This window comes from Syzygium oleosum, unplaced genomic scaffold (assembly GCF_021117445.2).
Source record: "Syzygium oleosum isolate NSW1041296 unplaced genomic scaffold, Sole_v2.1 Sole_v2.01, whole genome shotgun sequence".
Lineage (NCBI taxonomy): Eukaryota > Viridiplantae > Streptophyta > Magnoliopsida > Myrtales > Myrtaceae > Syzygium > Syzygium oleosum.
In genome coordinates this window covers 36395702-36416522 of record NW_026607485.1, presented here as the reverse complement: position 1 = coordinate 36416522, position 20821 = coordinate 36395702, and the positions used below count along the sequence as shown (strand labels likewise).

The window sequence follows — 20821 nt, the reverse complement described above, 5'->3', positions numbered from 1 at the left end:
GGCCGATATAAATGAAGAAATAAACTGTGCATTCCTGAAATACACTCACTCCTTCCATGGGATTCTAGGTCTCTCGTTGATGAGGTCCGCCTTATAAGCGAGAGGGATAAATTTGTCAAAGGTTTAGATTAATGCACTGCTAAGTTTACCTAAAGCACAATGTCAGTTTCCTGAAGAAGTCATGTGAAAGGGGCAGGAATTGCAGCTTAGGATGGTAAGAAGATGAACCAAAGAATCATACAACCATGTAAAGAAAGAGCAGAGACAATGTCGAAACCAACATCAACACCTCAAGTAGGGGTGAGCGGTTCTCGATCCAGTCTGGTCCAACCCAAGAACCAGGAATTGGACCGGGAGGACCGGTTCCCCGTTTCTAGGACCGGGGACCGGACCGGCTAGTCTTGGGACCGTGGATCGGACCGGATCACCAGACCGGTTCCAATGGGACCAATCACTTATTGGTAAAGGCAAGAGAGAATTGGGGAAATTAGATTAGGCTTTCTATTTTTTTTCAAAAATTTTAAAAAGTAAATAAATATATAAATGAAAAAATTAGAAAAATATATATATTTATTGGTCTGGTCCGGTTTGGTTCCCACCCTAGAACCGGGAACTGGACAGCCTGGAAACTGGTTCCACTTTTAGGAACCGGGAACCGGACCGATATTCCCAAGAACTGGACCAACCGGTCGGTTCGGTCCGGTCCGGTCCCGGTTTGGGCGGTCCATCTTGCTCACCCCTAACCTCAAGGCCCAGACGCACCGCTAGGAAGACTAGGCTCAGGCAGAACAGATCAAATACTTTTCATTTCATTTCCTTGGAAAATTTCAACAAACTAAATCACATAAGTCGCGTTAGAGACTGTTTCAGGAAGTGTAAGTGGGCTCGTACGGTGTCGGACATCGACTTTCTTGAATTAGTATCCCATTGATTCTGTGCTTGGCACCGGATTTGGGAAATATGAAGCTATGAAGCTCACATTAAGAAAGCAAGCACACATGGCGATAGCCCATCTTAAATTATCTCCACCATGAATTAACATTTAACAGAAGCAACTGCATCTACCTCTCTAGCTTGCTCAGCAATGCGTCCATCGGTGGCAGCTCCTTCACAATTTGCTGCCAGTCTGGCATACCCTGCGAAAACATGCGAGACTCTCAGGGACAACAAAAGGGGAATTTATAGAGATTTCGCATATCCATCTACTTTTGAAGTAAATCTAACGGTAGTTTCCAAATGCCAAATCTAGGTTCTCTTCGAAGTCCTAAACATCTATAAGAGATATATCATTATTTGGTTAAAAAAAAGCCGCCAAAATGTCGTTGTAAAGATTGATCGGGAAGCATACCAAAGAACTAGACCTATCTGTCACATAAATACTTAAACAGGATGGATGAGTCATAATTACCTTGCCCGATCTCCGTACACGACCATCAAGTCGTAATATTATGTACACATCCTCACCAGGAGTAACTCCTTCAGATTTCTGCTGATCTTTAATCCACCTAATAATGTCCAGGCAAAAAGCTCATTAGCCTTTTATATTGGACAAAAGGAGGACAGAGAATGAGTAAAAGCACCGTGCTACTCGAACCTCAAACATCGTTTAATGAATACTAGCACACACGCAACTCCGATGTAGGGCTAAACCCACACCCTGAGGGTGGTGGGGGCCAGCACGAGCTCATTAGACTTAAAGTACCGATTTCTGGTAAGGACAGAGATATTGCCATCAAAAACTTTGAACAAGAGTCTTTTTTATTGATTTGTTGCACCCCTTCAAATACATTTAAAAAAAGGAAGCAAAAACATGAACACACCTTTCCCATTCGGCAGGTGATACGACCTCCGCCTTGAAACGGATTTCTGCTTTTAATTTCGATTGTGCAATTACAGATTGAGCCCGCTTCTCGAAATCTTCCTGCCATTGTTTTCACCATGTGCATCATCAAAGTGAAAAGAGAAGCATATGGAAACTCTGACACTTCATTTTCCTAAACGAAAATGTGATAAATTTTCCATGCTATCAGTCACAAATGTGAATCAATAAATGGCAGTGCAACTTGGGAGGAAAAGCACTTATCCAAGATCATAAGAAATACACAGCTCACTTCAACTCGACCAATCATCATCGTGAATATTCTTAGAATGGTGCGACACGTTTAGTGAATCATCGCCTAAAAAGATGAAATGACTCAACTAGTATGTGCCTTTGGTCACACCAACTTACCCCAATAGATGGAAGAGCAGCCGCTGCTTTGGGAGAAGCACCAAACCCTTTTTTCTCCAATGGTGCAGCCTTACCTTCACCCCAGATTACAGGAACTAAAAGAACACCTCTTCTAAGGAGCTCAGTACGAAATCTCTCTGCTTTCTGCATGGCTAGCGCAATGGTCTCCTTCTTCCCAGCCAAAATAACCTACAAGAACATGTCTTATGAAACTAAAAACCAAAGAAACCAGCCAATAAGCAGCTCAGATGATTAAACATTTCTTCATTGGACTCTGGAATCTGGATCTTGACTTCAAAATTTATGATTTGCATCTCGTACACATGCAAGGAAAAAAGTGAAGACGCACATAACCTTCTGTTATACTCGGATCCTATATTGCAAAGATCTACAAAAGAAGAAGATTCCATAGATATCTATTCTTAAGACTTTTGTTATATTCAAATTCTGCAGTACCCTTTTAGAGACCTTTCAATCTTTTATTGTCGATGCTGATGATAATTGACAAAAGTTCCTAAAGAAAGTAAAAAGGGATGAAAGTTTCCTTCTCCATTAGCTCCAGAAAGTTTCATGAGCAGCGCAAGTTGTGTCAACAAACCATGAGATGAACAAATATTCTTGAGGAGAAAGATGCTGTGATCTCGCCCATGGAAGAAAGTCAAAAAGATATGTCCACTCTAAATGCATGTAATCTTTCCTTAAGAACTGTTGAAAGAACTCTCAATTTAGAAAACATTTACAATGTGAAACCAAAGTTGACTCCAGGGGAAAATAAACAGAGACAGATGGAAAATTTAAAAGAAGAGGGAACTGTGATACTGACAGGCCTAACTGTATCCCGAAGCTGTACGAGTTCAACCACTCGATTAGTGGATAAGCGCAGTGGCAACCTTGATAAGGTCTCGTTTCGGGATATTTGTTCAAGCTGCTCTTCCTCCTTTTTATTGTCCCAGAAAAACAACGCCACAAGAACAACGATGCCTGCAGATTGCTGGTTAAAAAATTTAGTCACTTAAAGCAATTTCCATCTCAATCTAGCATTCCAAAGTATTCATAGTAAGGCACGAACACCATACTAATACTTAAAAGGCTTGTAGTCTTCAGCAGAATGCTGCATAATTAGGGAAGGCCAGATGGTTACCTCCAATATTAATTGCAGCATTTCCCGCAGTGTCCCAGAGATCAGGAGCACCATCTCCACCTTTGATTGCACGAATGAGCCTGGGTATGGTAAAGAAAAAGGAAATACCAGCAGCCGCTGAGAAAGCCACGTAAAAGAATCTTCTAACCCCACGAAAAGGTGCTTGAACTTCACTAATAAGTTTCAGATCTCGGCGGAAACCGTAGCCTATATCTTCTCCACCCAGTCTAGCCTGTAAATCTAACGAAGAGAGTTGAGCATAGTGATCACAAATTTCAACCTTCTGAGAATGAATGTTAGATTCAAATTAGCAAGAGACCTCTTCCTGCAGTTCCTTGAATTCAGGCAAGGCTCTGAATGATGCCAAGTCAGGATCATTCAAAATCGTACCAAATTTGAGGTTATATTCCTTCAAAGCTGTACGTAAGCAATCAGCAGCTTTCTTTCCCTCCCCTCTTTCACAAACAAAATATGTGAAGATAAAAACTTAGCAATGGTTGATCACATAAGCCAATACAAAGCCAGACAAGAAAATCGGAGAATTTGTGAATGTATCTTTTCAATGGGTCAAGTCAAGGACAGAGATCATTCAATAGACAAGCATCCTAATTATGGCTATGCTCAATGATCTGCCATTCTAAATGACTTAAAGACCTAGCAGAGGTGGATCAATCATCAAACAAATGGAGTTAAAGTTAAAAAGCAACAGCCTCTTAATTATCCGATCCCAACGTTCATCAGTCGTTTGGGCATCCTGTCTCAGCCAATAAAATTACATTACAGCTAAGAGAGAGCTGCTGCAAAAGACTGGAGAAGTGAGAGTAAAACGTTTTGGAGATTTTTTAGATTTCAGAAACCCATCCAGAATGATCGGGAAAAGAGAAGAGACCTTTTAATTGATCGGGAAATGTGTAAATGTAAAAGCTTTTGCCGTTATGAAGTGTACCACCATCTTACTGGAAGCTCTTACACATATTGAATTAGCTGACATCAAAGATTAGTGAGGAGAATTAAAGGTCAGCAAATTGTATTAACAGATCTCTCCTGAATTCAACTCTTACAATGACTACCAATTCATTTAGAAGGAAACTATGCTAGTCTTCTAGATGATAAATGCTGTAAAATTTAATGAAAGCCAAAACAATTGCAATTTAGGGCAGAAAACATAGCTCGAGCTCTTGCCTCCTACCTGTAGGCATGACAGCATGCCTTGTTGTAGAGGGCAGCTTGGGCCTCCATAGGATTTGGATTTAAAGTAAGGGCTGTATCAAACAGGGACAGTGCCTCTTTAACCTGAAAGTCATGGCGACATTGGCATGAGATAGATTTGAATGTTGCTTATTCTCCACCTCCATAGCACGCACACAAGGAAATTGAACATATATGACCAAGTAATCAAAGCATACAATGAGACATTATTCTCTATCGAGCACAACCAAGGTTAGTTAGAGTAGAGTCCATCCAACCAGTACACGTCAGCGGACCATTGTTGCTTTTCAAATTTGACTAGACTATAGAAGCCTATCAATCACACAGACTGCCCATCAGAACTGGAATTAATTAGGCTATTCTCATCCTTCATTGAATCAACATTTCATGGAATCAAGATTTCCCCACAGAACAACTACATATGTCAATAGTATAACAAAGTCAAGACCTACATTACAAGAAAGCCATAAAGTCGCGGTCCCAATGCACATTGTTCTTCTCATTCACGGGAAAGCAAGGAACCGCGCTTTTGTCCTGCTGCAACGAAGACTCATCGACCATGCTACTGTTAGCAGAACACTCGCATTAAACTGATGGATACCATTGTTCAATGTACCATTTCTATTTTTTCCCTTAACTAATCTTCCCTAATCCAACAAATACTGGGCAATTCCGGAGCATTAAACCCCGGCGAACATCAGCATGTCCCGACCCGACACTCCAAATGCAATCCACTGAGGAACTCATTTCATAGCATCACAATCAAGACCCTTTAATCCCATCACCATCAACACCCTCCTCATCTTATATAATCATCACCAAAGACCAATCTTGAAATCTAAAACTATCGAATACCAAACCAACGACAACTCTTTGCACTTTACATTGATATTCAGCAAAGAACAAGCACAAGCCACAAACTTGACAGACCACAGAACCCTCGCGAAATTACATCTCGAAAGCCACAAAACGGAGCAATTCATACCCGCCCTTTAGAGAAGAGTTGGAGACCGGTGTTGACGCAGGCCTCGGCCGTGGCCGGAGCTTCTTCTTCCTGAGCCTGCGAAGTAGAAGAAGAGCAACTGGTCACGGAGAAACGGGCCCGACTCGCCGTTTGGGGAACGCCCTCTCTGCCCCGGGAGCGCCATGACTGCGTTCGAGCTCTCGGGTTCGAGGTGGAGAAGCAGGGGAGGAGGCGGTGGTTGAGTGGCAGAGCAGCCACAGCCATGGAAGAGCCACAGAATTTCTTGTCCAAATTATAATGAATAAAATGGAAATTTGGAATGCACGCAAAAGCCTTTATCTGAATAAGATGACAAATTTCGACAAAAAAAAAAACAGAATAAGATGATGGACAATAAAATATAAAAACGCGAATGATTTTCTCTTTCTTTTTCTTTTTTTTTTCTTTTGATTATTTTTAACTTTACTCTTATTTTCTCTAATTGCTCGATCCCTCGGCCACAAACGATGAGGAAATTTGTTTAAAAAGTCATAAACTTATTGCACTTTTGCCAATTCAGTCATAAACATTTCGATTTTGCTAATTTAGTCCTAAATCTTTTCACTTCTTGCCAATTGAATCCTAAACATTTTCACTTCTTACCAATTGAGTCTATCCGGCTAATTTTGATCGAAGATTGCTGACATGGACGCTGCCCGGCTTACGTGAACATTTTTTATAATGTTCAAATATTTTCCAATTTTTTAAATTTTCTTTTTCTTTTTTCCTCTCGTTATTCCTCCTCCAGCCAATCGCTGACGTAGGGAATTGGCCAGAGGACCTCGCCGGTCTTAGGTGAGCCTTGCCCTCGTCGGCCACTGGCGAGGCTGACCTCACCCAGCCATGGTGAGGTCGAGCCTCGCCGTTGCTCGCGAGGTTGAACTTGCCTAGTGACGATTGGTTAGGCAAGGTCGGCCTCGGTGAGGGTCGACCTTGCCAGTGGCCGACGAGGGCAAGGCTCACCCAAGGCCGATGAGGTCAACCTCGTTGGCCCTCCCCTTTGGTCGGTTGCTGATGTCGTGACCGGCTAGAGGAGGAAGAAGGGGAGGGAAAAAAAAAAAGACCTCGTCGGCCTTCCCCTCCGGCCGCCTACTGACGCTTCGGTGAGCGGCGGGAAGGGAAAAAAAAAAAAAAAAAAAAAAAAAAAAAATTTAAAAAATATAAAAATATAAAGGGGGGGGAGGAGGGAGAAAAAAAAAAAAAAAAAAAAAAAAAATTTTAAAAATATTAAAATATTATTAAAAATTATCAACGTCCGCACCACGTAGGCTAGTTGGCGTTCACGTCAACACTATCTAGTCAAAATTTGCCGGATGGATTCAATTGGCAAAAAGTGAAAATTTTTAGGACTTAATTGGCAAAATTGAAAGATTTAGGACTAAATCGGCAAAAGTGCAATAAGTTTAAAAATTTTTGGACAATTTTTCCACAGACGACACGTCAGCGCCACGTAGGCCAGTCGACGTCCATGTCAACACTATACAGTCAAAATTTGTCGGATAGACTTAATTGGCAAGAAGTGAAAATGTTTAGTACTTTATTGGCAAAATTGAAAGGTTTAGAACTAAATCGGCAAAAGTGCAATAAGTTTAAAACTTTTGGACAATTTTCCCACAAACGATGGCTAGTTTTTTTCTTTTTTGATTGGATTTAAAAATTAAGATTCTACTTTAAAAAATTCAAAAAAAAAATCAACGAAATTTTGAACTCATAAATTACAATTTATGAATAAAAAATTAATTTTAAAATAGATATTGAATATTTAATTAAAATACACCACACAAATTTCATGAATGAAATAAAAAACCTCTTCGAATTCAAAAAAAAAAAATATACATGTACAAATTGCAAGTGTACTAATTGATTAAAAATAAATTACAACGAAAACAACATTACATTGATTCAGCGGCTGCAGCATTATCACCCTTGTTATGATTCGAATAATAAAGTATGATCGTTGGTCCTAGTGTCACGGGTCGATCGATCTAGCGTTCCCACACCCGTGCGGCCTTAGGAATTTCTTCCCAAGTAAGCCTTCCCACGCTCACACTCACAAGAACTTTAGAGAGAGAAACTCTAGAGAGAGAAGCTCTGAACTTTCTATTGCTTCTTGAGAATGAGAGATGATAAAATGAGGGGGAGGAGACCCCATTATATACAAGTATCGGGCTGACCGTATCCGTAGATCTTACCCTGATCTCGACGGTCGAGATCGTACTCCCCCAACTACCCCACCTACCGCATTTATTACGGGAGGGTACAATTACCGTATCGCCCCCAGGAGTATTCTAGAATACATCAAGAAAACCCTAGTACTAGAACACTCGGGGCCCGCCTTCTTGTCCAAGGGTCGGTCACGGTCCATCGTCCAGAAAACCTCAGGAACGATCCAATTCTTCGGGCCGTGACATTCTCCCCCACCTATTCGGGCGACGCCCTCGTCGCGTCTTCGGCATGGAAAGCATCGATATGTTTCTTGAATTGCCAAAGAGCTTCCTCGGGCTCCCAACTTGCTTCACTCTCCGGAAGACCCTTCCATCGGATTAAGTATTCACGCTTCGGCGCACGATATCTCTTCCGTATAACTCGATCCGCCATGATGAAATCGACGTCTCGATCATAGGAGGTTTTCGCTCCAAGAGGCGCCCGTTGCGACTCCCCTCGATCCGGGTCCTCTTCGTCTACACGGAAAGGTTTAAGCATACTAACATGGAATACCGGATGTACCTTAAGCTTTGGTGGAAGTTCCAGTTTGTATGCGACCTTCCCGACTCGATGCAACACTCGGAATGGTCCCTCGTAGCGACGTATAAGCCCTTTATGCACGTCCTTGTATCGGAGCACAAGGTGTAGCTTGGCCAATACCAAGTCCCCGACTTGGAATTCCACGTGCCGTCGCTTCTTGTCGGCCCACTTCTTCATGCGCTTTGAGGCCTTGTGTAGACACGTTCGCGCCAAGTCCGCCTGCTCATGCCACTCCTTGGCGAACTTGAAAGCGGATGGGCTACTCCCCTTATAGCCCGTTGCAACCGTACTCGGAGTGAGTGGTTGTTGTCCCGTCGCGATCTCGAACGGACTTTGGTTCGTTGACTCGCTCTTTTGAAGATTGTAGGAGAATTGGGCTACATCGATCAACTTTGCCCAATTCACTTGGGTCGTACTCACATAGTGTCGGAGGTACAACTCCAAGAGTGCATTGACACGCTCCGTTTGTCCGTCGGTTTGAGGATGCAAACTCGTGGAGAAGTTGAGATCCGACCCTAATAATTTAAAGAGTTCAGTCCAGAACCTACCCGTGAATCGAGGGTCGCGATCGCTCACGATCGTTTGCGGCACTCCCCAATATTTGACGACGTGCTTCAAGAATAGCTTGGCCGCCTCCTCGGCCGGACAATCTTTCGATGCGGGCACGAACGTCGCGTACTTGGAAAATCGATCCACCACGACCATAAGAGTCCGACACCCTTCGGACTTTGGCAAGTTGACAATGAAGTCCATGGAGACACTCTCCCATGGACGCTCCGGGATGGGAAGTGGCTCCAAAAACCCCGCCGACGACTTTTGTTCAAGCTTGTCTTGTTGGCATACAAGACATGTCCGTACATATGCCTCAACGTCGTCGCGCAAGTGAGGCCAAAAGTATCGATCCTCCACAAGCGCCATAGTGCGGTGAATCCCCGGATGACCCGCCCACTTGGAATCATGGCACTCTCGTAGGATTTCCTTCCTTAGCTTCCCATGGAGAGGCACGTACAACCGTCGCCCCTTGGTGTAGAGCAAGTCGCCTTCACACCAAAATTGCCGGGTCTTGCCTTCCCGAGCGTGGTCGAGAATTGCCTTGGCGGTTGGATCATGTTTGAGCCCCTCCTTGATCCGCTCGTTCCATGGATTCTCGGGACGAGTTAGGGTCGACACCAACTCCGCCTTTCGACTAAGAGCGTCGGCCACGGAGTTCGCCTTCCCAGGCTTGTACTCGAGCACATAATCGAACTCCGCCAGGAAATCTTGCCAACGAGCTTGCTTCGGGCTTAACTTCTTTTGGGTTTGGAAGTAGCTTGTGGCCACGTTGTCCGTCCTTACGACGAACCGGGATCCCAAGAGATAATGCCTCCATGTACGAAGGCAGTGCACCACCGCGGTCATCTCCTTCTCTTGGACCGTGTATCGTCGTTCGGTATCGTTCAACTTTCTCGACTCGAATGCTACCGGGTGTCCATCCTGCATAAGAACACCACCAATAGCAAAATCGGAAGCATCGGTCTCTACCTCGTAAGGTTTGGCGTGATCGGGTAGCACGAGCACCGGTTCCTCGGTCATGGTTTGCTTCAACCGATCAAACGCCCTTTGGCATCGGGCCGTCCACTCCCACGGTTTCTCCTTCTTCAACATATCCGTGAGTGGCACGGTGATGCTCGAATATCCTCGGATGAACCGTCGATAATAGTTGGTAAGGCCAAGGAATGACCTTAGATCCGTCACCTTGGTCGGCGGCTCCCATTCTACCATGGCCTTAATCTTGGCCACGTCCATCCGCACACGTCCACCCCCGACGATGTGTCCCAGGAATGGAACTTCTCGTTGTGCAAAGGCACATTTCTCCCGTTTGACATATAAGTCATTCTCCCGTAGAACTCGGAAGACTCGTTTGAGATGCTCGATGTGTTCCTTGAGCGTCCGGCTATACACCACGATATCATCAAGATAAACCACTACAAATTGATCGAGGAACGGGTGGAGTACCTTGTTCATGAGTGTGCAAAATGTGGCCGGAGCATTTGTCAAGCCGAATGGCATGACGAGGAACTCGTATGACCCATACCGCGTTACACAAGCGGTCTTTGGCTCGTCCCCTTTTGCAATCCGCACTTGATAATATCCTGATCGAAGATCAAGCTTGGTGAACCATCGTGCTCCTCCAAGTTGATCAAACAAGTCGGCAATGAGAGGGATCGGGTACTTGTTCTTGATCGTCAGCTTGTTTAATGCCCGATAGTCGATGCACATCCGGAGTGATCCATCGTGCTTCTTTTGAAATAGAACCGGGGCACCAAACGGAGCCTTCGATGGTCGGATGTACCCTGCATCGAGCAACTCCTTGAGTTGTCTTCTTAATTCCTCCAACTCGGGAGGCGCCATGCGGTAGGGTGCCATGGCGGGTGGTCGAGCGTCGGGCACGAGCTCGATTTTATGGTCCACCTCCCTTTGAGGCGGAAGCTTCTTCGGGAGCTCGGGGGGCATCACGTCCTTGAAAGCGTCGAGGACTCGGGTTATTTCCGTCGGGACATCACTCCCTTCACCCTTCGGATCCTCAACCTTAAAAGTTGCCAAGAAAGTAGCTTCCCCTTTTCTTGCTCCCTTAGTAACTTGCATTGCCGATATTATCTTTTGGTCACGACCCGACTCTCGGTTGACCGGGATCACACATTGACAACGTGCGTCCAAGATACAAATACAATCGGCAAATGGGACAATAAGAGCATCTATTCTATCAAGGAATCCCAAGCCAATGACAAAGTCATAATCGTCAAGTGGAATTACCTCGATCGTCTCTTTGCTTTTCCATTGTCCGAGTTGGAACTCCACATCCTTAGCCAACCCGTTGGTAGGAATTTCCTTGGAGTTCACCGTCTTAAGCCAACCGGCCCCTTTCTCAACCCGAAGATTGAGTTTCTTCGCGGCTTCTTCCGAGATAAATAGGTCGGATGCCCCCGTATCGACGAGTGCACTCATCGTGGTTCCTCCGATCGTCACGTCCGCGAACATCAAGCCCTTAGGCTTATTTGCCTTCTTGGACTTTATGGAACTTAGAATTCGCAACGAACCGAGTCGCGTCCCCTCTCGTTCCTCATCGTGTGCCTTGACAAGCGCCGCTAGCTTGCCTCGAGTTGGGCAATCTCGAGCCATGTGCGCACCATCGCACAAGAAACACTTGAAGATACGTCCCTTCTTGTGTTCTCCTCCGCTTGACTCTGGCCTCGCCCTTGGAGGGGCCATTGGTAGTTTGCTTCCACCTGGGCGGTGGAATTTGTTACGATCTCCCCCACCAACGCCCTTGTCCCTCGGTCGGGTGTCCGGCTTGCTTACGGGAGTCGATTTGTATTCCACCAGGGCCTCGGCCACGGACATGGCCGTTGAAAGGTCTTTCGCATTGCACCGCTTTAACTCTTGCTTAACCTATGGTTTCAAGCCACCCATGAATTGGTGGTAGGCCTCCGTATCATTCATGGACGAAATTTGGAGTAGCAACTCCGAGAACTTCCGGACATAATCACGGACACCTCCTTTTTGCTCAAGGCGACGGAGTTCGTCTCGAGCCTCTTCCTCCGCATAAGCGGGATAGTATTGTCGTCGGAATTCCTCGACGAACAATTCCCATGTAGTGATCGGTTCACCACTCCGATCGTCACTCCTACGACGCCACCATAAAAGTGCATTATCAGACAAGTACATAGCCGCGGTACTTACCCGAATTGCCCTGTCGGTGATCCCCATTGTTAGGAAGTCTTGCTCCATGTACCATAGGAAGTTGTCCACGTCCTTGGCCACCCGTGAGCCTTTGAACTCCTTTGGCTTTGGGGCGTCCACTCGTGGATCGGCTTGCACTGTGATCACCCGTTCACGCGTGCTCCTTCCATTTCGGCGACTTTCGCCTTAAGTTCGGTCATCTCCGCGCGCATAGCCTCCACCAAGGCCTCCAAGGCATCGTCCCGTTGCTGAAGTTCATTGGTTGTGTCGGTCAAGTTGCCCAGCATCTCCCCTCGGAGTTCTCCGAACCCGGACTTGAGCTCTAGCACCTCGGCCTCAAGCTCCCCCGTTCCGGTCTCGCCTCCTTCGATACGTGCGGACATGTCCTCGACCATTCCTTGGACGTCAGCCATGGCGATCTCCACCTTCGCCATGCGGGTCTCCAAGTCACCAACCATATCCCTCGAACTTGAGCTAGCACGGTCCTTCTTTGCCTTGGCGCCTTGCTTCTCGGGAGCCCTCCCACGATCATCGCCTCCGCCCTTCTCGGTTTGGGACGATACATCGGATCGTGGTTCGGTCGCGCCTCACCCATCGTTGCTACGATATCACTTGTCACGGGTCGATCGATCTAGCGTTCCCACACCCGTGCGGCCTTAGGAATTTCTTCCCAAGTAAGCCTTCCCACGCTCACACTCACAAGAACTTTAGAGAGAGAAACTCTAGAGAGAGAAGCTCTGAACTTTCTATTGCTTCTTGAGAATGAGAGATGATAAAATGAGGGGGAGGAGACCCCATTATATACAAGTATCGGGCTGACCGTATCCGTAGATCTTACCCTGATCTCGACGGTCGAGATCGTACTCCCCCAACTACCCCACCTACCGCATTTATTACGGGAGGGTACAATTACCGTATCGCCCCCAGGAGTATTCTAGAATACATCAAGAAAACCCTAGTACTAGAACACTCGGGGCCCGCCTTCTTGTCCAAGGGTCGGTCACGGTCCATCGTCCAGAAAACCTCAGGAACGATCCAATTCTTCGGGCCGTGACACTAGGACCTATGCAACATTGCGAACGTTCGACCAGAAATAACTCTCGTAGTATCGCATTTTTGCCATAGACAGGCATTTTAAGATTTCACTTACTCAAATTGCACCTATTGTCTTTCGAAATCTCTAGCAAAAAGAATATTTTTCTTTCAAGATCCTTTTCTCTTGGTATTAAAGGCGGACTCCAATGATACAGTAGACCACATGAATGCGAAAGGCTCGTCAATCTGGGTTGATATCATATGAGCTATTAATCGGCAAACAAATCCTGATTATTGAAACTTATTCAGTCCACTCCACAGCCATACATCAGATGTTCCCTAAGCCTTCTTCTCCAGGAATCTCCTGGCGATCTCTCCGTTCGCGCCGTCCGGGAAGAACCCGCCGGGGATGTGCTCGTCCCCGGTCCCATACACGACCCTCAGGACCTCCTGTGGCGTCCTCGGGTACGACAGAGATGACCTGTTCGCGGACAGCACGTTGGTCTCGATCCTCTGCTCGGCCCCGAGCGCCGGGGGCACGATGATGCCCTCGTCCTTGATCCCGCACATGCCGAGCTCGTTCCTCAGGATGGAGAACGAGTTGGTGAACTCCGCCACTGTGATGTCGTACGGCACGACCTTCTCGAGGGCCCGCTCGTAGAGGAGCGTCCGAATCACCGCGTCTTGACCGGCTTCCACGCCCAAGAGCCCCGCCACGAGCTGCAACCACAAAGCAACTCAGACGACCTCTCTTGAAGGGATTGATTGTATACAACAACATCAAAGCCAGGACGGTAAGTTATGACAAGATCAAACACGTGACATGGCAACACGGTATTATAAATATAAGCGAAAGCATCGCGCACGAGCTACTTTTTCGAAGAAATTCAGAATATCGAACGAAACAACGCCAAATCATTCTGAATTTTTTAGGAACAAAACTACAAAACAGTTGAAATTAAGATCATTTCGAGGTCAAATGGAGAGAAATTATGCACTTACGGCTTTGGTGGTGAAGTTGGAAAGGTTGGGGATGGTACCAACATAACCAGTTAATCCCACATAAGGGATGAGATATGAAGCCAAGAGATAGTTGACCGTGTCCAAGTATGGGTCAAACGGAGGCCACAATTTGTGCCCAAGAGCTTCATCCACTATCATTGCAAAATTGTGCGCGCTTATGTCTATTAGCGGCCTTTGAATTCCACCTACTGTTGTATAAATTGCCCTGAAATACCCAACCACAAAGATACAATCAGTAGCTTAGCTTCACTCTTTCATTGGCTACTCAACTGATATACCAAACTGAATGAAAAAAGAGCTAAAGATTCATGCATATGCATCCTAGTTTTAGATGACTAATGACCTGAGATGGCCGACTTCCTCGTAGCCGAACTCCTCGATGATCTGCTGGACTAGAGGGTCGAGATTGGCCCTCTTGCCTCCGGTCGGGGGTGGGCCACCCAGAGCCAGGTACGGTGCGATGCTGTCGAGCCCTTTGCCGAGCGCGCCGTAGAGGAAGAACTCAGCCTCCAAGAACTCCAAGTTCATCGCGACATGGATCAGCTCAGCATCGGTAGCAGGGATCGGCCCACAGAACGCGCGGCTACCGGCGACCAAGCCAAGTTTTAGGAGGAAAGGAAGAAGAAAGATGACGCGGAAGCACGAGGGTTTCATGTTCTGTGTAAAGGTTGGATTAGTTTCCTTGTATTGAGCGAAGGAGATGATGCGCAGGGAGGTTCATGGGACGAGGACGAAAAGTAGGTTTTATAGACGCAACGTTGGTGCTGAGTTGCATGTCTCTGCCAAGATCAATGTTGACTAGCGAACCCATACCCCGAAAACATGCCGTCTTAGAGGATAGAGTTTTTAACTTGTGAAGAAGTACAAAATATTCATCGAAAATGATCTCTCTTCCTTATGGAGATATTAGGGTTTTGAGACATAAGTGAGAAGTTTCCTTGCTTCACCCATTCTCTTGCGTAGGAAAACAAACTAGTTCCGATTAAGACAGCGGACACCCGGCTCCTTAGATAGCCACGGAGCCTCGTCGAGCTGAAATTTCTGCGCACGCCGCCTTGCTACGTCACGGAAATCATACAGCTCGAATGAATTAGATGTCAAAGATTAGTACAAGCAATGCGAGCTAAGGAACTCTATGGTTGATCCAAGAAAGGAGTGGTTTATATTGTGCAGCTAAACGTACTGAGAGTCCAATGAGGTTCACTTTTAGCCATCTACACCCACGTTCACATCAGGAGAGACCAACAACTTCCACCAGCCAAAATGGCCCACTCTCTCTTTAGGAGAGGAAAATAGGGACGAGTATTTGGTAAACACGGTGATGCATGACATGATAATGACTGTGTAAATGTTATGGTTTCGGAAGTAGCTTTGCCTTCTAAAGTTGAAGAACGACCCCATACTATTATTTGCGAATGTGATGACCATGTTCTGTTTTGTGATTGTGAAGTGCCTGAGAGAGAGAGAGAGAGAGATTTGGAGACTCTTATGGTATAGGTGGATGGGATTAGTTAAATTTCGTTTTCTTCTCCAGAGTTTAAGCAATATGAGCAAACATATCTTAGCCCTAAGTGCACTACTGATCAATTAGGAGATGTTCCTTAGTTCATGTGTAATCTTAAGAGCAAACGTTCCCACTTGAGCACATCCTGGGTATGGCTTTCTCTCTTTCATTCAAACCCCTCATCGTAGGTCAAAATCTATCGGTTTGGAAAAAAATTCAAAAGGGAAAATCATGTTGGTTTTCTCGTTAGGAATAACAAAACCCTGAATTTTAGTTCAATATGTAAAGTGATTCCTGAACTTTACCTTAATATACAATATGGTTCATGAACATTTAATTTATTTAATGTAGTACTTAGACTTTTGATGATGTTCATTTTAGTTTTTGAATTATATGAAATTGTTCAATGTTCTCGTTCCATTAATTCAAGTTCAATGATAACATTGAATATTTTCATATAGTAAATGGACTAAATTGAATATGTATTAAAAGTTCAAGGATCGCATTGAACAATTTAAAAGTTCAGGGATGACATTGTACATTGAGCTAAAGTTTAGGGATTATATTGAATAAATTAAAAATTTAGGGATCACATTACACATTAAAGTAAAATTCATGGATCATTTGTGTCATTTTCCCTTCTCATTAACTAAGATTTGTAATTAGAAAAAAGTTCATGCGTCTCTAGAAACTTCGAAAAAGCCCACGGAACATTCAACACCACACCGGAGCTCCGATCGCCAAACCAAGCGAATCGAAGAGCGGCGTGTTCGTTTGTCCACCCAAAGCATCCCGATGTCCATGTCGGCGATCCAACGAAAGAATCGACGGAGGATGGCGAAACTCCTTAGAATAAAACCGCCGATGGTCATGTCGTGCCCGTGATGTATTTCTTTTCCAATGTCTTATCACATCGATTTCGTATCATCTTCCTCTTGCTTGAAAGCACTCATGATGGTTTTTCTCACCCACTCAATTAAAAGGCTGATATTCAACGATGACCCCCCCCATTCATTCCTTCGCTGCCTCCCTCTGGACTTTGTCTCTCTCGCCCCCACCTTCAACCTCTCTCGCCTGAACCTCCATTTTCTTCCCCTTTCTCTCCTCCTCGGACACGTACACCATGCGTGTGGCAGTGTGCATGCGGTCGTGATCGTTCACTAGACATTAGAAACCTACGAAAATGCCATGTCTTCCGCTTCCATCGTTAGGAATTAACCCGTTCTTAAGATCCTCCGGACCAAGAAGTTAGACATGATCGAGGAGGAATACGGCGAGTTCATGCGGCACTGGAGGTGGTTATATGACTTTCTCGGAAGTTCTAATTTCCCGATATAGATCTAGGGGCTCTTCTCAGGTCTGGAAGTTCCTTGGAGGCATTTATGTGGTTGTTCAACCTTTCTAGATCTAAATCTAGATTTATGAGTTTGTTCAATCTATTTTTTGTATCTCCGTACAACGATGGTGTTGAAGACGATAAATCTAGGCATGCACCGCCCACTGGGCAAACCATAGCAATAGGAGAAAAAGATTACGGTGTGTGCTCATCACTTAAGACGACGCAAGATTCGATGATCGATACAGTCCGTTTTGTTTTGATACCAAGATAGATCTGTTCTTGTGAGAAGAGAGTGTGCTTATCATCACAATTTGTGCTTTGTTGTTCTACTTCACCGTTTGAGATTTGTTTTGTTTGGAACCTCTTATGTATGAGATATGAACGAAATATTTATTTTCGAAAAAAAAAAAACTGATCGGATTTTAACGAGTATTGGGCACAGTTAGTATTAATGATATATATTTTAAACGAGCAAATGATGAGCAAATCGCGCATCTGGTGTAGTGGTATCATAGTACCCTCCCACGGTACTGACCGGGGTTCGATTCCCCGGATGCGCATCTTCTTGTTCGTCTTCCATTCTTTTTACTTCTTTTTGAAGCTTCGACTTTTGCTGAGCAATGGCGAAAGAGACGTTTCGGAATCTTGATTCTCGACGGTCGACGCCACCTTTCCGCCGCGAAAGATTTCACCCGAGTTCATGACACCGCGCGCCCACCTTCAGACCGCGATTGGCCACACCCTCCACGCCCTGACCGCTCGCTGCGCCGGCCCGAACCACGCCCGCCAAGTCCACGCCCGGCTCGTCATCCTGGACCTCGGCTCGGACGCCGCCCGCCCTCGCGTCGCGCTTCATCGATGCCTGCCACTCCCTCCCTCCCTCGGCCTCTCGCGCCTGGCCCTGCCCTTCGTCGCCCGCCCTCCCGCGACCCCGCGTCCTCGTCCGCAACACCGTCATCAGAGCATTCTCTCTCTCCCGCACCCCTGGCGTTCGTTTCTGGGTGTACGCACGCCCGCATGCGCGAGGACGCCATCCGTCCCAATAGCTTCGCCTTCCCTTTCCTCCTCAAGTCCCCTGGCCGACTCTGGGGAGTTCGGACGGGGGCTCTGCGTGCATACCCACGTCGTCAAAACGGGCCATGTCGAGGATATCTTCGTCCGGAATTCGCTGCTCGATCTTTACGCGTCCGGAGGTGGGGGAGATGGCGCTTTGCCGCCGGATGTTCGACGAAATGCCCCGCAGAGACGTCGTGTCGTGGACCGTCCTCATCACCAGGTACAGGAAGGTTAGGAGGTTCGGCGACGTCTTGATGGCGTTCGAGCGGATGTTGTTGCCCGAGTTAGACCCGAATCGGGTCACGATGGTGAATGTGTTGGCCGCTTGTTCGAGCGGTCGCGAGCTCGGAATGGGCATGTGGGTGCATGATTTTGTGAGGAGACGGTGTTGGGAATTGGATGCGACTCTGGGGACTGCTTTGGTCAATATGTACATGAGATGTAGGAGAGTTGATGATGGATTGAAAGCTTTCCATAGCGTAAAGGAGAAGAGTGTTTTGACCTGTGTAAACGCCTAAATTTCGACCGATCATTTAGTGATTAATTACATAGAAAATTAAGGATTAAAATTTAACCCCTAAATAAAAATATTAAAATTGTATAGCATATAACTTAGGTTTATATATGTTAATTGCATTCCGCATGGGACCGATGGCGACAAGTAAGCTGAAAATTCATCGCGTAAACCGAGCTCGGGCGTCGAGTGAAATTCGGCTCATTCGGAGGATGGGGTAATGGGTCTTGGTTGTCTTAATTTGAGCTTAATTAAAGAAAAGCTCAAATCAATTCAACCCATTTGGAATTAAAATAAAATTAGATGATAAAGCCTAAGCCAAAGCCCATAAGGATTAGAAAGCCCGGCCAATTAACTTAGGTATGCGATATAAATATGTCGTTATGTCTCATAATCTGGACTCTCATAATTTCGGAGATCATAATTTTTAGAGAGAGCGAGAAATACACGTGAGATTTGACGGAGAGGGAGAGAGTTGGCCGCGTACGTGCGCAACCACCGCCGTGCCCGCATCGCCCATGCCTACGCTGTGCTCGCTGCCGCCGCTGCCCGACGTCCACTAGCATGCCGATCTAGTGACGTCCATGAGCTGCCGCTGCTGTGCCTAGACCTGACACCACCGCTTCCACCCGACACCGACGTGAGCCGCTGCTGATCCGATCCCGACCAGTGCTCCAGCTGCTGCTGCCGATCCATTGCCCGTCCCCTCGTTGCTGCGCCGGACCACCGCTTGACCAACGTTCAGCACACGATAGAAGGAACCGAGGATGGAAAGATCCATTCACGGGGGAGGCCACATAAATACACAACATTGTACACGGCCAAAGAATAGTAAGAGAGAAGGAGAGATCGTGAGCGTCTGAAGATGGTGATGAAGCGGTGATGTTTGTTTGTAGTCTTCCTCGTGAGTGCAGTCTGACAATTTGGTCAAACATCCGCTCACAGTCAAGTTCATTAAAGCGAAGTTCTTCCCAGCCATAATACGAAGGAAAAGACAAAAGGGGGTTACGAACTCAACACAAAAGTCACGAGCAAGAAAGGCAACCGAGCCTTTCTCCATGTCGCACCCGCGACAAATCCAGGAGATGCCGGTCGGCATTAAGCGAGCTCATCACCACCACTGCAACTTGGCGAGTTTCCCCGATTTTTCCCGAAAGCTGCCAGTATCACCGCAGGCCATCATTCCACCGTGCCAACCACGACCGTGAAGGACTCCACCGTCGCCGCTTCGTCCGTTAGCTTGGAGCCTTGCCGAGCCGCCCCTGTGCCACCATCGGTCACCCGTCGTCAGCTGTCCCGTGATCTGCAAGCCCAAGTTCAATCCGAGTTCAAATTTGAAAGTTATCCGCGAAATTAGGTAAGATCATTATCCAAATATTTTCCGAAATATTTAATTTCTTAAGTTTGTGGTGTTTGAATATTTCGTGGATATTCTTTGGTGGTTAGCTAGATATCTTAGGATAATGTTTGTGATATCCGCAATATCCTAAGATACTCGAATTAGGAATTTTTCTTAATTTAGCAATCTATCTGGACGACTATCCGACCTTATTCCTAAAGTACGATATGCGGCGATATAGAAATCGTTATCTTATCCATAACCACTTGGATACGATAATAGATTTTATCTGCTTTCCAAATTAAAAAATCGGCTTTCCGTCGATATCTATAACCCTATAGATATGACCGTTAGTTTGATTCCCTCTCCTAATTCGAATAAGATAAGAATAATTTTGTGGATTGTGCAAATTGGTTGATGCGTGATTGTTATCTTTCGTGTGATTTATTTTCCTTTTAAAAAGAAAATCCAAAAATATGTTAGATATGATTTAAATTAGAAGTTTTGCATGTTTAAGGAATCCTAAATGTATCTAGAAGATAGGATAATTATTTAGTTTAAATTGGGACTTAAGATAATTTATCTCCTAGTTTAAATTAGGTGTTATTCTAACCCTAATAGATTATTTAGGGTATTTTAAGATTTCGAATTTTCATGAAAATCCCCAAAAAATGAGTTAATTAGGATAGATTGCATGTTAATTTGAGTAATTTTTAATTTCGAATTTTAATTAAAAAATACCAAAAAATACATCATTTGCCCGTCATTAGAGTTAGGTCATTTAATTGCATGTCATATAGTTTGCATGTTAGGTTTAATTAATTGCATGTCATACTTTGCACGTCATGGCACTTAGGCTAGTTTCGTTTATTTAAGAGAAATCCCAAAAAGAAATACATTGAGTGGATTGCTTTGATAATTAGAAATCATAGTAGGTCTGTTTATATGATTTTCTAACTAACA

General features: G+C 45.4%; 3 protein-coding genes and 1 non-coding gene across 4 annotated transcripts; 2 read left to right on the top strand and 2 right to left on the bottom strand.

The window, feature by feature from the left end:
- Nucleotides 1–781: 781 nt before the first annotated feature.
- Nucleotides 782–5851, bottom strand: LOC115681975 (protein LOW PSII ACCUMULATION 1, chloroplastic). The gene is made up of 9 exons (XM_030606088.2): nt 5566–5851; nt 4561–4664; nt 3691–3826; nt 3372–3603; nt 3054–3211; nt 2231–2419; nt 1821–1921; nt 1409–1505; nt 782–1136 (listed from the first exon to the last, which is right to left on the bottom strand). The coding sequence occupies exons 1-9, from the start codon at nt 5806–5808 to the stop codon at nt 1062–1064; spliced, it is 1335 nt and encodes a 444-aa protein (XP_030461948.2). The 5' UTR covers nt 5809–5851; the 3' UTR covers nt 782–1061.
- Nucleotides 5852–13309: 7458 nt separating this feature from the next.
- On the bottom strand, nt 13310–14975 carry LOC115681984 (ferritin-like catalase Nec2). The gene is made up of 3 exons (XM_030606097.2): nt 14450–14975; nt 14086–14311; nt 13310–13803 (listed from the first exon to the last, which is right to left on the bottom strand). Exons 1-3 carry the CDS (start codon nt 14758–14760, stop codon nt 13423–13425), a joined length of 918 nt encoding a protein of 305 aa, XP_030461957.1. The 5' UTR covers nt 14761–14975; the 3' UTR covers nt 13310–13422.
- A 2463-nt stretch (nt 14976–17438) lies between these two features.
- On the top strand, nt 17439–17509 carry TRNAG-CCC (transfer RNA glycine (anticodon CCC)). The gene has a single exon. It is a non-coding gene; the product is annotated as a tRNA-Gly (tRNA).
- A 579-nt stretch (nt 17510–18088) lies between these two features.
- LOC115680910 (pentatricopeptide repeat-containing protein At3g26630, chloroplastic-like) lies at nt 18089–18523 on the top strand. Its single transcript, XM_030604751.1, has one exon. It carries the CDS (start codon nt 18089–18091, stop codon nt 18521–18523), a length of 435 nt encoding a protein of 144 aa, XP_030460611.1.
- Nucleotides 18524–20821: the final 2298 nt, after the last annotated feature.

Excerpts from the sequence above, each read along its gene's own strand:
- LOC115681975 (XM_030606088.2), bottom strand. The coding sequence starts at position 5,808 with ATGGCTGTGGCTGCTCTGCCACTCAACCACCGCCTCCTCCCCTGCTTC. Across the intron at positions 2,420-3,053 it reads TTCGGGATACAGTTAGGCCT|GTTATTTTGGCTGGGAAGAA; the intron begins GTCAGTATCACA and ends ATGTTCTTGTAG. Across the intron at positions 1,922-2,230 it reads CTGCTCTTCCATCTATTGGG|GAAGATTTCGAGAAGCGGGC; the intron begins GTAAGTTGGTGT and ends AAACAATGGCAG.
- LOC115681984 (XM_030606097.2), bottom strand. The coding sequence starts at position 14,760 with ATGAAACCCTCGTGCTTCCGCGTCATCTTTCTTCTTCCTTTCCTCCTA. Across the intron at positions 14,312-14,449 it reads GAGGAAGTCGGCCATCTCAG|GGCAATTTATACAACAGTAG; the intron begins GTCATTAGTCAT and ends TGGGTATTTCAG. Across the intron at positions 13,804-14,085 it reads CCAACTTCACCACCAAAGCC|CTCGTGGCGGGGCTCTTGGG; the intron begins GTAAGTGCATAA and ends TTGTGGTTGCAG.
- LOC115680910 (XM_030604751.1), top strand. The coding sequence starts at position 18,089 with ATGTCGAGGATATCTTCGTCCGGAATTCGCTGCTCGATCTTTACGCGT.